The sequence below is a fragment of the Gavialis gangeticus genome, unplaced genomic scaffold (genome assembly GCF_001723915.1).
Source record: "Gavialis gangeticus isolate Ggan-Ray unplaced genomic scaffold, GavGan_comp1, whole genome shotgun sequence".
NCBI classification, from domain to species: domain Eukaryota; kingdom Metazoa; phylum Chordata; order Crocodylia; family Gavialidae; genus Gavialis; species Gavialis gangeticus.
In genome coordinates, this window is record NW_017728992.1 from 163,340,326 (window position 1) to 163,355,323 (window position 14,998).

At 43.9% G+C, this 14,998-nt stretch overlaps 1 protein-coding gene across 9 annotated transcripts in view; it reads right to left on the reverse strand.

The window, feature by feature from the left end:
- Nucleotides 1–14,998, reverse strand: part of UBR5 (ubiquitin protein ligase E3 component n-recognin 5) — a 175,212-nt gene that overhangs the window by 11,613 nt on the left and 148,601 nt on the right. For all 9 annotated transcript variants that reach the window (XM_019528036.1, XM_019528038.1, XM_019528037.1 and 6 more), the window contains 9 exons: nucleotides 11,083–11,203; nucleotides 10,894–10,992; nucleotides 10,335–10,578; nucleotides 9,573–9,684; nucleotides 8,080–8,224; nucleotides 6,186–6,316; nucleotides 4,826–4,886; nucleotides 4,242–4,417; nucleotides 1,179–1,263 (listed from right to left, as the gene is read on the reverse strand). In XM_019528036.1, the coding sequence (XP_019383581.1) occupies nucleotides 1,179–1,263; nucleotides 4,242–4,417; nucleotides 4,826–4,886; nucleotides 6,186–6,316; nucleotides 8,080–8,224; nucleotides 9,573–9,684; nucleotides 10,335–10,578; nucleotides 10,894–10,992; nucleotides 11,083–11,203 (1,174 nt within the window). The remainder of the gene's footprint in view (nucleotides 1–1,178; nucleotides 1,264–4,241; nucleotides 4,418–4,825; nucleotides 4,887–6,185; nucleotides 6,317–8,079; nucleotides 8,225–9,572; nucleotides 9,685–10,334; nucleotides 10,579–10,893; nucleotides 10,993–11,082; nucleotides 11,204–14,998) is intronic.

Below are 14,998 nucleotides of genomic sequence, written 5' to 3' on the forward strand. Positions count from 1 at the left end.
TGCTCACTGAACCTTTGACCAAGACAACTTCCCCCAGCAGCTGTAAGATTCTTTTAGGCAGAGCACCAAGCAGCTGTATTCCACCCTGCCCTCCCAAGCAGACATCTCCCCCTTTTTGTCCCACTTCTGAAACCCTCGCCACTTCTCTTATTAACAGGCAAAACAAAGCTGTTTGCTCTTCTGCTAAAGCCTACTTTTGGAGATGCCCCTATATCTCATTAAATAAAAAATTTAGTACTTCCAAATTTACAGTTGACAGAGCAGGTAAAATACCTCCTAGTTTAGCAATAGGCTTGGTTTGGGAGGGCTTTCTGGATCCACAACCTCCCCCCATTTGTCACCATTCTCTCCCTTCGTCCACCCAATTTTATAAAATTACATTCATGTTGAAAACAAAGTGCTCTGATCACTATTTAAAAATGAAAGCAGGGCAGGGTTAGAAACTAACTCATAAGACAATACCTTAGGCTCCTTCGAATGAGTTAGGCTGTAAGGTGCCACGCTGCCCTAAACTTCTCCCTAACACAGCTAATAACCTCTCTCCACTTTATAATGCAAAACACTTGTTGCATCAAATATAATTTAAGAGTTATTTGATAAGAAATTACTGTGATGTAGCCTGATAAAGACAGGTAATTATTGGCCTACAATGAACTGTCTACACCTTAGATATAACACACCTAAGATGTTAAGCAAAATGCACAGCTCTTCCCCCTCTCCCCGTTTTTTTAAGTTTTGACAGATGGTACACGAAAAAGCTGATACTACAGCTCTGGTTCTTCAACTTTCTGAGCAGAAGAGAAAGGAGTCAGATCAATTTTTATCCCCCCTTTTTTATGAAAGCATATTAGAAATACCCCTTCTGTCAATTTCTGCACACCCAAGTATGCTCCCTTGAGCTTTAAAAAGTAGAAAAAAAATATTACAGCTACTTTAATTACATTTTAAAAAAATACTAAATTGTCTTCTGACAAGCACAACCTTAATCATTTGATCATTTGACCCCAGCAGACTTCCTGCCTATGGCAAGGAGGTTGGAATCGATCTCGTGAGGTCCCTTCTAGCCCGTAATGTCTATGAAGTTGATGTCACTAAATGTGCTTTAAATCAGACTTCACATTTCTAACAACAAAATGCTTTACATTTAAAGGAAATTCAAATTTCTATAATCAACTTACTTTTCTGCCAAGGAGAACTTTGATCACATGTCTATTTAGTGTGATAGGACACAATTCATTTTGCAGCAAGCATAATCCCAGGATTCTGAAAATAAAGAATACTTTTCTTAAAAACAACATTCCCTTTTGTACTCATTTTTAAACGTGCTTAGTTTTAAAGAAAGTTGCTGAAGTATTTCAAATGAATGAGAAAAAAAATCAAATAATTACTCCAGAATTTAGGCTATAAGCCTGATACAACTTCCCACCCCCAACATTCCCAAAAGAAACCAATGTTTGTGAAATGGTTCATGCTGCATTTCAGCCCATGACATTGAAAAGCTTGTTTATTTTCTTTTTCCCTCAGGGAACAGTTGCAATTAAACAAGGGACTCCTACTACCTACTGCAACACAATGCCACTTTGAAAAACAAAGATGGGAATTAAGCAAGAGATTCGTAACTAAATAAAACAGACAGAAAGGCCTGGGCAAATATAGTTCCTGTAGGGCTGGTAATTCAAATTGTGATGCCTGTCTGGAGATAAGCAATTATATTTTGAAGTGGGCAGAGAATTCAAAATAGGTGCCCTATAAATCTGGAGGGAAAATTAAGAGTTTGGTTTTGTAAACAGCCACCACTCAGACTGAATGAGCCCTTAAAGTACTGGCCTGCAAAGGAGTAACAATAATTGCAGTCAGGCAACTGTTTAATCCTCTTTGGAAATGGGAGAATCTGTAGCTAGCATGAAATGAGGCTGAGTAAATTTAAGAGGACTATTCTGCTCCAAGCAAACCCATGGCATGGACTGCTATGCAGTCACTGAAAAAAGCTTCTCCAAAATGACTCTGCATGTTCTTCTCACCATTGCTTTCTTCCCTGCCAGGTGCACTGACACTACCAAAGTATAGATCCTAAGGTACTGAGCCCATTAAGGCCAACGTCTTTGGCACAGAAATCTGTAAGTCAGTCAGGAAAACAGACACCAGGCATAAGCTTTGTTTTAATGAAGTGGGGGAGCAGAGCATTCCAGTCACTTTTGGCTGCACACATTCTCAATGGAGCTGAACCAATGTGATAGGAAGATCCTACCTAAATAATGTGAATACCTCCTGTTGCATGTGGCTTCATGTGATACTCTGTGGCAGGAATTGTCCTTAGAAAGGGGATTGGGGGTACGCACGGGTGGGCAGGAATGGAGTGCCGCCACCTCCCAGAAGCAGGTCTGGGGGTGGGGGCGAGGGCAGTGGCTCCCCTCTGCAGGCCATGCTGCTGCCGCATGCAAGCTGCCCCCACTCCATGTCCGGCCACCCCCCACCAGAAGTGTACCCAGAAGGGGTGCACTCTTTAAAAAAGGTTGAAAACCCCTGCTCTATAGACAAGCCAGACATAGAATGGAAGTCTTTGATGGGCTCATGGTAACCTACATTGCTGAGTGAATGCACAGCAATGTTAGGTACTAGTTCAGGGCTATCTAGCTTCTAAGCTCCTGGGAGCCATATGCCCTGGCGGTTGCACCAGCAGGGGCCACATACCATGTGAGCCATACCAGCTTTGCCACATGGATGCTCTCCCATGCCCCACTGTACTGGGAGTTCTCCCCCACCCACTCTCATCCTCCCACTCTGTGCCCTTAGCTCCTCGCACTGTCCCATCCCCTGGGGCCAAGACAGGAAGCAGCAGCGCAAGGAGGGAGGGGAGCCTGGAGACTGGCTACTGTAGCCAGACTGATGCAAGGAACAGCAGCTGGGTAACAGCCCAGGGGCTGCACATTAACCCTTTGTGCCAGTTACCCAAACCTGTACTAGCTAAAGTTTTCAAACTACTGGCTTCATGTCTAGGGGTACTGCACTGCTGTCACCTTGATGGCAGGTGTGTACAACAGAACACTTGAGAAACTGCCTAGATCTGGGGTTAGTAACCTACAGCCCAGCCAACCAAGGAATTGAATCTGGCCAGCAGAGCTAGGAATCAGCAACATTTCTGCTGCAAGGGGAGTGAGACAGCTTTCCTTTTCCCAAAAATTTTTTTGCCACCTGCTGTTGCCCCACACCTCTGTGCTCTCTCTAATCCCCTTCCTGAAAATCTCACTTCTCTTGCTCCCAAACTGAGAAAGAGCAGTCCTCCACAAAGAGCAGGGATGGTTAGGGCAGCAGCAGGTGGCTTGGTCACAAGTGGCTGGCCCACCTTTGGATCCAGCTGCTTTATTTGGCCTGCTGCTCCTTGAAAATTGCAAACTCCTGGTTGAGAGAAATATAGGAAAGGGGAGATCTTTTAGCCTGGCTCTCCCTCACAGAAACCTCAGTTTGCTGAAAAGGCAGATTTGCTTTTTAAGTCAGTATCTGAAAACCAAAAGGTGGTATCCATAGAGCAGAGTATTGAAGCTGACTGGTTGTTTTAGGAGCACAGAAAAGGTTTGAGAACCTATTCTGTAAGGCATTTTACAGTGTTGCTATCACTGACAGTTTTAACCAGCAAAGAAAGTGTTTATATGAGAATTGCATGCCTCAAGGCATTCAGGGAAGACTTTAAAATGGATTATGAAATCATGACTGAAGAATAGAAAAGATTCTGGGGTTTATATTTGCCAAGAACCCATAGCAATGAATGGATGCAGATAATATTACAGCCAACTCAGTTACTGTCTGGCCAACTGGATGTGTGCCTATGTGACATCATACCAATTAGCACCAGAGGCATCTTAAGCCCTTGAGCTGATGCTTCTGTCTGACGTGGAAAAATAGAAAAGGTGAAAGGGAACAGAACAATAAAAGTTTTGGCTCAAGTGACCTGAAACTTCTTCAAAGATTTCCTAAGTTTGAAGATCTGAAATGCTTATAGTGAAACAATTCTGATGCATTCAAAATTAAAATGACTAGTCAAGCTAAATAATAATATATTATACAAATTTTAACAGGAACTAAACAGTTAATATAATTAACTATTCAAATTCTTCATCTAGTTTCAAACCAGGCTTACAAACCCATGAGTAAAGAAATGTACTGCAGTTTGTGTCTTTGGGAAGGACACAAAAGGTCAAAAATAGAAACTGCCAAAGAAAATGAAAACTAGGAAAATACTGTACCTGCCAATGTTTCTGAAACAATTCAGCCTTGCCTCTGTGTTTTTTCCAGGCCTTGGCGTATAAAAACCTCGTTTTCCAGGTTGGTAGAAAAGTGGTGCGTTATCATCACCATCATCTGTATCATCTAATTCCATGTCCACCACACTGCGACTAGAGCCATGTCTCTTTCTATTTTCCTATTACAAAAGCATAAGAGATACATTTAGAACAGCAATTAAATATCTATTCTAATTTTAGTTACCCACTGAGTACCGATTTCTCTTCATTACTGGACCTCCAGATTCAAATCTCATTAACTCAGAAGGCCAGTAATATTTGGTCATAGTAGAATTTGAAGTCCTGGAGCAGCTACTTCATTATTCAGAAAAAATGTCTTGTAAAGAGATAAAGAAACATCTGGTCAGCAAAGGCTCACTTTATCGAAAAAGAATATAATTGTATATGATAAAAAGGTGGCAATGAACCTAAATAGCAGATCATCTCCTGTTTCTGGAACTTGTGCATCTGATATATACTAATATAAAAACTGGATCTTAGATGCCTTTCAGTTCACTTATAAACCTAATGCAGAACAGTTCTCTTACCTGAACCTTATCTGAAGAGTCTAGCAACCCAAGATCCAAGATACTGTCAGCTCCATTTTCCCTGCGGGGGAAGGGGGGAAAGAAAAAAATGCAAGGCAAGATTCAATTTAACATTACTAGATTATGGGCTTATTGCCTGGGACTAGAAATTTACTACACAGGCAACCGCTGCTTAACACTGTTTCACTTATAACGCTCATTTTAAATTGATACGCGATTTCACTTGGCGCTCAGCAAGTTTTATTATAATGCTTGTGGTCGTCATCTTGGGTTGTCAAATACTTTTGGTTTCGCTTAGCATTTCTTTCACTTAACACTTAGTTTTTCAGGAACCAATTAAGAGTGTTAAGTGGGGGTTGGCCTGTAGTCAAATGAGCGAAAACTAAAAGCCGGTATTTCTTGAGGGGTGCTTTAGGTCTTAATGAGGCTGAGAACCATTAGTCTAAATGCATAATAAAAATTTGGTAATGTTGTTCCTTTCAAAGTTTTTTCCAAATAATATTCAGAATTAAAATGAATCCTTTTATTTTAGCCCCCATCCCCCCAAAAATACAGGCAACTGCCACTGAGCATTAAGAGAAACTAATGTTAAGCGAAACCAAAGGTATTTGATGACGCAAGATGACAACCACGAGCATTATAACGAAACTCACTGAGCACTAAGTGAAATCAGCTATCCATTTAAAAAGAGCATTATAGCGAAATAGCGCTAAGCAAAACAGTGTTAAGCAGGGGTTACCTGTACAGAAAAACAACAGAACAATTCTTCCATTGCCAAGACCTCAGACAGACCATAACAGGTCAGAATGTTTTTAACACTATGGATTCATATTTGAAACCTCTGGGTTTGCATGGTGAATCGTGTTTACACACCTCAGTACTGACAGCCCGTGGCACCCCAAGTTACCCCTGAAAAGATCTCATGGCACCCTGGTTGGAGGAAAAAAAAAAAAAAAAAATCACTGATTTAGACAATTTGTTTTCCTCAACAAGCAGCTATAGCTGCACAGGATGTATACTACAAGCCGTTTTAATGAGGCTCTGATGCACAAAGTACAGCCTCTAAAGTCAGGGCCCCATTTTAGAATGCAGTGCATTATAAAATTAGCTCTTGCCTCAAAAGAGCTTGCAATCTAAATAGAAAAGGATTAAATGTGGAAAAAGGAAGCCGTTTCTCATTTTCTGAATGGAAAACTGAAGGTACAGACATTAAGTGACTTGCCTAAAGCAATTATTAAAGGAAGTAAACCCACAGACCACTACTGAGTCACAGCTTACCGCTTTAGTCACAAGACCAGCCTTCCTCTTATTTGAACCCCAAAACAAAACTCTCTTGGAAATGTTGTTGGTATTTGTTTACCTTCCATGTGCAATAATAAGTTCCATGGCCTCATCAACTCTTGCTCTAAGGGAATCTTCACTGGCTAGTAACAGCAGCAGCTGGGCAGGGGACAACTCCAACAGCATTCCTGTAATTTTACTTGCAAATGCCTGGAAACAAGGGTTCAAGATCTTATTAACTAAATCCTCTATCCTGAAATTCTTTGGCATTCAAATATAGTTTACCAAAATCTCCATATCCTAGCAGACTCAATATTTACCATATTTACTTGCATACCAAGTGCACCATTTTCTCAAAGATCATCCCTCCAAAATTGGAGTACGTCTTAATTAGAGAAGATTTTATATTGCTGGAATAGAAGCGTGGAGATGTTCTGCCACTTCTATCCATGCTAGGACCCAGGAAAAGAAGAGTTCAGTTTTAACCCTTTCACAGATGGTGCTAAACTGGGAGTAGTCTGACTGAGCAGCCAAGATCTACTGCCAATTCAACAGCAGCTCTGAAAGCGTTAACATGCCTAAACAGTCAGATGGGTCACAAATTGGCTGAAGGGTTGCACCTGGAGAGTAGTGGTGGACGGGTCATTTTCGACCTGGAGGGATGTGGGCAATGGGCTCAGTCCTCAGGCCCACACTGTTCAACATCTTCATCAGCGACTCGGACAAGGGAGTGAAAAGCATCTTGTTTAAATTTGCGGATGATGCTAAGATGTGGGGAGAAGTGGGCATGCTAGAAGGGAGGGACAGGCTGCAATTGGATCTGGACAGGTCACAGGGGCAGGTGGATGAGAATAAGATGGGATTCAATACTGACTAGTGCAGGGTACTGCACCTAGGGAGAAAGAACCAGCAGCAGACCTACGGGCTGGGGAATTCCCTTCTCATCAGCACAGAGACAGAAAAGGATCTTAGAGTTATTATAGACTCCAAGATGAACACAGGCCACCAATATGGGGACGCAGTCAGGAAAGCTAATTGCACCTGCAGGTCCAAGCAGGTGATCCTCCCCCTCTATGCAACACTGGTCAGACTGCAGCTGGAGTACTGCATCCAGTTCTGGGTGCTGCACTTCAGAAGGGATATGGACAATGTCGAGAGGGTCCAGAGGAGGACCACTCTCATGATCAGGGGGCAGCAGGGCAGGCCCTACGGGGAGAGGCTACAAGACCTGAACCTGTTCAGCCTCCACAAGAGAAGGCTGAAAGGGGATCTGCTGGACATCTATAAACTGACCAAGGGGGACTAGCAGGCAATGGGAGAGTCCTTGTTCCCCCTAGCACTACAGGGAGTAACAAGGAATAATGGCCATAAGTTGACAGAGTAGATTCAGGCTAGCTATCAGGAGACACTACTTCACTGTCAGGGTGGCTAGGATCTGGAACCACCTTCCAAGGGAAGTGGTGCTTGCTCCTACCCTGGGGGGTCTTCAAAAGGAGGCTAGATAGACACCTGGCCGGGGTCATTTGACCCCAGCATTCTTTCCTGCCCATGGCAGGGGGTCAGACTTGATGATCTGCTCAAGTCCCTTCCAAGCCTACCAACTAAGAAACTATGAAACATAGCACTTTTTGCCTGAAGCAGCCAGTAAACTGGCTGAGGGCCAGCAACCTGCTTCATACATTCAGCTCTCTGCCATGAGTTTGGAAAAGTCCTTTTTTCCGCATTCTGCCTTCCACAAACAAGGCATGCAGTATACGAGGAAAAAAAATGGTAAAATGAACATGGAGAGTTATGCAAGTTGTAGAAATGCAAGCTGTAAGAACTAGAAAAAAAGTCACAATGGACAGATAAAAGAACCCTTATGGGTTAAGTATTTTAATTTAGCAAGTTACAAAACAAATAATAAAACAAGTTTTAAATGAAAAATGCCCAGAGCAATGAACTATTAATTACAGAAAACAGAATGGTCTTACTGGTTGCATTGCTTGTACTCGAGGGTAAAGCCTTTCTCCAAGAGCCTGTCTATGTGCTGGAAGAGGATCTGGATCATCGCTCGGATTCCCTTCTGATGCCGGTCTAAAGGGTCTTGTGTCAATGGAAAGTTGTCTTCTGAAGTCCCTTTAAAAGTTATAACACTTAATATATTAATGTATTTTACTTCGTGAGACCCCATACAGATGGTTTCAGCTGTGATGGAAATATACAACACTCTTGGAAAGCATCATTTATGGACAGACCAAACCAGCACTTACTACTTTGTATAACTAGCATTTTTCTTACCTGTTTGGAAAGAATGATTTGGGAATGAACCTGAGCTAAACTCTTATCAGTCCTTTGATGGAAGCATTTGGACTATTTGCTGTCCTCATAAGGTGGCATTGTTTCTAAGGTCTTTGGCTTACATTCATTTAGTGGTGAAATGGAATCTGATCCCCAATCCTAACATTTGTGTCCCCTACCACACCATTAGTGTATGGCAGGGGGCACAATTTGGGATCAGAAATCAGATCCCAATCGTGCCACTATTACTTGCCAGTGCAGGATTATAGCCCAGGATTATAGTCAGGCAGTTGGACCAGGGCTGACAATCAGCTGAACTGTTGGCTCCAGCCACAAGCTGCACAGTGTCTCAAAGTGGTCCCCCTGTGGTTTCAGGGCCAACAATCAGCTGACAGTCAGCTCTGGCTCCAGAACCCCACTGGGAACTCAAGCCAGTCCCAGAGAGATCTGGGGCTGAGGCTGACAATCAGTTGACTGTCCAGGTTGGAGCTGTCAATTGACTAATTGTCAGCCCTGGCCTGGCACTGCATGAAGGCTGGTTCAAATCCGCAGTGCAGTCCCAGGACTGAAGCTGCTGGGCACAAAGTTTAAAAAATCCCCAGCAGGGGAAGTCCTTTGCACCCCTCATCCCCTGCCACCCCACCACAACCTCAGACACAGGTTAACAATCAGCTGATTGTCAGTCCTGAAACTGGGACCATGCAGGGGCCAGTTTCAGACTCCCATGTGATTCCAGGCCCAGGACTGACTATCAGTCAACCATCAGCCCAGGCCATACATTAAATTTAAGGCACCATAAAAACCAAAGTGTAAAAATAGTCATCATGTGGAACATTTTTCTGGTTTATTTGCCATTTTATGGCATCTTAAACTGGGTGCAGGTGTAGCATCCTTTCCATTTATGCCACGATTAACATATTAATCATGGCATAATGTAGCAGGGAGTGGGGTGCTAAGGTACATTCCTCTTTTGATACACAGCAAATGTTACTATTGCAGTAACTGAGGTGATATGCAACATGGTCAACAATGAAGTGACTCTGAAATAGTAACACATTCATTTGAATACACCTAACTTGGAAGAGAAAAGATTCATACCCTCAATATGAACAAAAGAATGCAGTTTTAAAAAGGTGCTCACCTATTTAGTAGGCGATAAGGACATGATTACCAAACAATCACTTACCTATCTCTATCTCTTCGAGAACCAGCTCGTAAGCCACTGCTCCTTCTCATTTCCCTTTCACGCTCCCTCTCTCGATCTCTCTCCCCTCTGTTTCGTAATCTCTGCATCAGACCTGAAAAGAGGGGGTAAAATAAAGTTTCTTACAATACACTTCTACAATAAGACTTTTTTGTTGAATTCAGGTAGTGGTAAGTCTTCACGTTTGGAATATCCTAGCAATTTCAAGAATTAAACATTCAGCTCTGCCAATCAAAACTTAATTTTTACAGAAACTAAGTTTAAGTTTCCAAAAAGAATGCTGACAGCACATTTCTTCACTGCGACCTCTGGGATTAAAAAGAGGGAATACAAATGTTGGCTTTTACTCGTATCTAAATGATACTAGTAATGTTCAAAGCCAGTAAAGAATATATACTAGCCAACAGTTAGGTACAGCAAGTTGGCGGTTTTAATCTAGACTTAAGTGAATTAGTGCCTACTTCAAATATATTTAATATCAGCACCCTTTCATGTAGTTTCAGTTGAGAGGCTAAGATACAGTTAAGGCATATTTACAGGGCAGCACAGGGAAAAAAAAAGCTAAAATCACAACATGTTAGAAACTTGATAACCACACTTCAATGCACTTTCACTTACTACTTTTAATTCCTGTGCCAGTCTGAGAAAAGAGGAACAGCTGGAGAGTTATGGTTGCATTATTCCAATGTGCAAATATGTCTAAAGGTTACCTGAATGCTTGAGTACTCTGTCTATGGTACTTACTTGTATGGGTACCCTTGTTGGCATTCTGGATACAGTCTAGATTTGGCAGTTTTTCATTAGACAGGAAAGCTTGTGCAATGGCAGTATAAAAACTTCGTGCCACCCCACTGCCTTCTCCTGGCTCATCCTTAAATGTAACTTTTACTCTGTGCACAGCCATGGGAGTTGTAGCACATCTACGACCAAAATGATTGTTGAGTTGTCTCATCGTCTGCTGAATTAAAAGATCCCTGTCTCGATCAACCTGGTGAATACAGAGGTTTGATTATTTGTTTAACTGCTTGGTACTGGCACAAAAGTTAAATTTCAGGTTTCAAATGCCATTTCAAGATGATGTTTAACACAAATTAAGAGTTTCCTGAAATACTGATTTGTGAATTCCTCTTATTAAGGTACACAGTAATTTGCAACAGCATGCAAAATGTAACAAATGCTTGCTCATGGAGTTTGAAAGGCAACTTCCTGTATAGAATGACTGAGATGCTAATCATTAGTATTTGTATGTTAAGCTTTTTACTGAATGACACCACATTTTTATAAAATAAAACACAAAATTTACCTCCAATGTTAAATCCCTAGATTGCTGATTTCTAAGTTTCTCCATTTCTCTGCGGAATTTTGATTCCTTGACTTCAAAGCCACCTAATTCAGTCAAGATCTTTAAAACAAACAAACAAAAAGCAAGCCATGGATTAGCTTTAAAACTGAAATCGCATGATGGGTGGTTCTTAATCCAGAAGATACATACCGAACCAGGCTCAGCTCCAACGTCTTCCATGAACACCCTGCCAAACAGCTCTAGAGAAAGACGCCAACGTCCTAGCAACATATCATGAGAAATAACCATTCCCATGAAACTACACTGAGGCCTGGCAAAACAACACAAAAAAAACATTTTTAGTAATTTAAAAGTAAAACCATTCTGTTTAACCTTGGTTAGACATTAATATTTCTATTCCTTAACCACTTGTTTCAAACTAATTTCCTGATTTTCTATCACTCAGAACTTGGAGATTTAAGATTGCTTGTACCCCAAATTTCAACCAACCAAAGCCTAGCAGTAGAACAAGGTTATTCCAACTTATTTTGCCCTGTGCACTAGATCCGACTGCAGGGCTTCCTGCAAGCCAAACAACCCAGCTCTAGAAGGAGGGCAACAGCTTGTCAGTATAACTGTTGGATCTGCTGTGGTGGCATGGCTCTGGACAGAGGTGGATCCAGGATTTGGCAAAAGGAGGGGTGTGGGAACAGCCACCTGTGCTGCACCCCAACTCCCAGGCTCCTCTCTCTCTCAACCCACCAGTGTAGGCAGACTGTGCAACAGGAGCATCTAAGAACTTTTTAAAGTTCCCAAAGCAGACGAGTATCCCCACCTTCCCCACTATGCACAGAGGCATGCCTCCTCCCCTCTCCTTTTATTCCCTCCTCCTGTAACTGTTGCTTCCCACAGTCCTGGGACAGGGGAAGAAGCTTCAGAAGCAGGCTGTTCCTGTCTGCTCCAGGAGGGCTGCATGGTGGGGCTGGGCTTAACTGGGAACAGCAGCAGAAGCAGCAACAGGGAGGGCATGGGTTCCTCCACACTGCCCAGTTTCCCCAGAAACAGGTACAAGAAGCTGCTTCCACTGTGGCTGCCCTAGGTGAGCTCAGCCTCTGCACAGCCCAGCTGGAGCGAGTAGGAGCAGCTCTGAAGATTCTCCGCCCCCACCCCCAGGACAGAGTGGAAAGCACCACAAGTTGAGGGGCAGAGGGAGAAGAGACCTGCCTATGAGCACAGAGAAGGGAAGATTCTCTTCTTGCTTTGGGGAATTTTTAAAAGTCCAGTCCAAAATGGGGCTGCAGTGCAGCCACACCACTGCACCCCCTCTGGATCCACTCCTGGCTCTGGAAGTCAGGGGGTACATGCTGACACCTCAACACCCCTTAACATGCTTGTTTTTAGCCCTTACTGTTCTTACCTCTGCCAGTCATGGGTTTTTCCTCTCAAGGTCTTTAGCTTCTCTTTGTGTCCAAAAAACTTATCTAAAATCTCTCTCAACTATATTGCTGGTTCAATAAATATATGAGTGAACAAATCTGGTTTCTCACTTATTTCCTGGACCAAAACTACAATGTCATAATAACCTTACTGCAGCTTCCCTCAGCAGTTTTGTACATTCATTTATACCAGTAGCTATGCACTTTCCACCTTCTCTCTACTGTATAAGCCTTCTACTTCTAAAAATCCTCAAAAATTCAGGAAAGTTTGGAGATGTACAGTTAAAGGAGCCCTGCACGCTACTTGTGTTATGCATTCCTTCTTTCATTCCTCTTGCACCAAGCAGAGCTGCACAGGGAGGGGTTTTACTTAATTTATGTATGCATGAAAGGTATCATTGTTATGACAGTATCACAAGATTGAAAAATTAGTTGTCTTTAGGAAGAAATCCATTTCCAATAAATCTTTGATACACAAGAAGCTATTCCTCATCTAAAATAATACAAATCAACTTTTCCCCCTTTTCATGCATAAAAAATACTCAATATACTGTGCTAGCACAACTTTTGGCATTGCTAATGATCCCTAAATTATTTACCTTTGAAATCTTTACTGGTAGGTTACACATTTCTTTATCAATGCATGCACACCCACATCCTATTTCAGGACAAAACAATATAAAGCAATTTTGCTTGAGGTGTTGGAATTTGGAAAGAAATGTAGGAATAGACTTGCTGCATCTTTTAGCTGTTCCGAGCACTTTTATTTAAGTAAATAAATTATTATTGTGGAAAGTATAGTCTGAACATTTTTAACAAACTACTTCTTAAAGGGGGTTTTTGTTTACAAATTTTTAAAGGTGATTTTGGTTATGAAAGATACTAAATGATGATTTTTGAGAACCAAGTGGCAAAATACACAGGTTGTGAAAGCCAGCTCCTCCACTTTTCCTGTGCATGTCAATCTTTATAGTGTATGAAGCCAGCAGGGATGGCAGGATCATTAAGTGTGACCTGCTGTAAAATACAGGCTATAAAATTGCCCTCTGATCCCCCTTTTAAATAAGAGTCTTCATTATTTTTCTAAAAAGATGTACAACAGCTCAGTCTCCAAGCCCATCAAATAAATTTGGTACCTCAACTGAGAAAATAAATTTCCTATTGAAACCTGGCTAGTTAAGAAGTCACAGAGTCTCGCTACCAGAGGGGTGGGCAAAATATGGTCCACAGGCTGGATCTGGCCCACCGAGGGATTTTGTCTGGCCTGCAGCAGGTCCCTCGGTCCCACTGGCTCAGGTGCATGGGGCTTCCTGGGCCATGGCACATGCGGCCAGTCCCACCACCCCTGGGCACTCAGCAGGGCTGGGGAAGCGCAGCAGCTTGACTTGCTTCCCAGCAGCAGCAACTTTCAGCTCCTGCCGCTGCCCAAGACAGCCCAGCTGCCCAGGCACATGGCCCACACCCACTGCCAGGGGTGGGACATGTACAGGCAGGGCAAGCAGCCAGGTAGATAAGATGGGTCTATGGGTAACCAGGGAGCAGTGTTCAGGAGCAGGACAGGCAAGTGAGGCTGGGATCATGGGGCTGGATCACAGGACAGTGTCAGCACAGTGCTAGGGCAAGGGCAGAGCCACAATCCACTGCCTGCACATCTCTGAGACAGGCACCAGTTTTGCGGGCAGGGATGTAGATCACAGTTCTGCCCTGTCCTGTCACCACCTTATGATCCCAGGGTCTCCATGGAAACTGACCAGGACGTGGGAGGGTGGGCAGCAGCATCTGGGGCCAGGAAGACCCCAGAATCTTGGGGAAGTGACAGCACAGGCCCAGGGCCTGGGGAAGAGCCACAGTCCACTGTCTGCATGCCCTTGCCCACAGAACCAGTACCCATCGCAGGGGCATGTGGGCAGTGGATCACAGCTCTGCTGTGGGCTTCGGCCCCGCACTATCCCTACCCCAAGATCCTGAGCACGATCGCAGATGCTGCCCTCCACCTGTCTGTGGACCTGTCCTATCCCCTCAGTAGCATGCAAGTCTTAGCCAGACTCCATGGAGACCCCAGTATCACAGGGTAGTGACAGCACAGGGCCTGGGCAGAGCCACAATCTGCTGCCTACATACCCCTGCAATGGGTGCTGGTTCCGTGAGCAGAGGCATCTGCTCCCTGCACATACTTGCCCACAGAATCAGTGCCCCAGAACTTAAGGAGTTTTGGTGAGCTGTTGCATTGGTGGGGGAGAAATACACTGACCCAGCCCACAACAGCTGAAAGCTCCCTATGTAAACCATGTAAGATGTGAAAGTCTAGTCCGGGGCGGGCAATTATTTTAAGCGGAGGGCCGCTTACCCAGTTTTGGCAGGCTGTTGAGGGCCACATGGGTAGCCCCACCCCTTGGTCACCATCTTGGGACCAATGTCCCAGGGCCAGCACCAGCGGGACCCAAAGTGGGACACAGGCTGGCAGGGATCCGTGGAGCCAGGCTGGGCTGCACCAGCAGGGAGGAGGGAGCTGGCCTGGCTCCATACAGCCCCTGCCAGTTGGGACCCCACGCTCCTGCCACCCTGCTCTGGGGGTCCTGGGACACCAGCGCAGACACTGTGCTCCCACTGGCTCCCCACGCACTCACACCCAGTGCCCACCAGCCCCGCGGTACAGGCAGGGGGCAGCACACAGCCCCGACTCCCTGCTG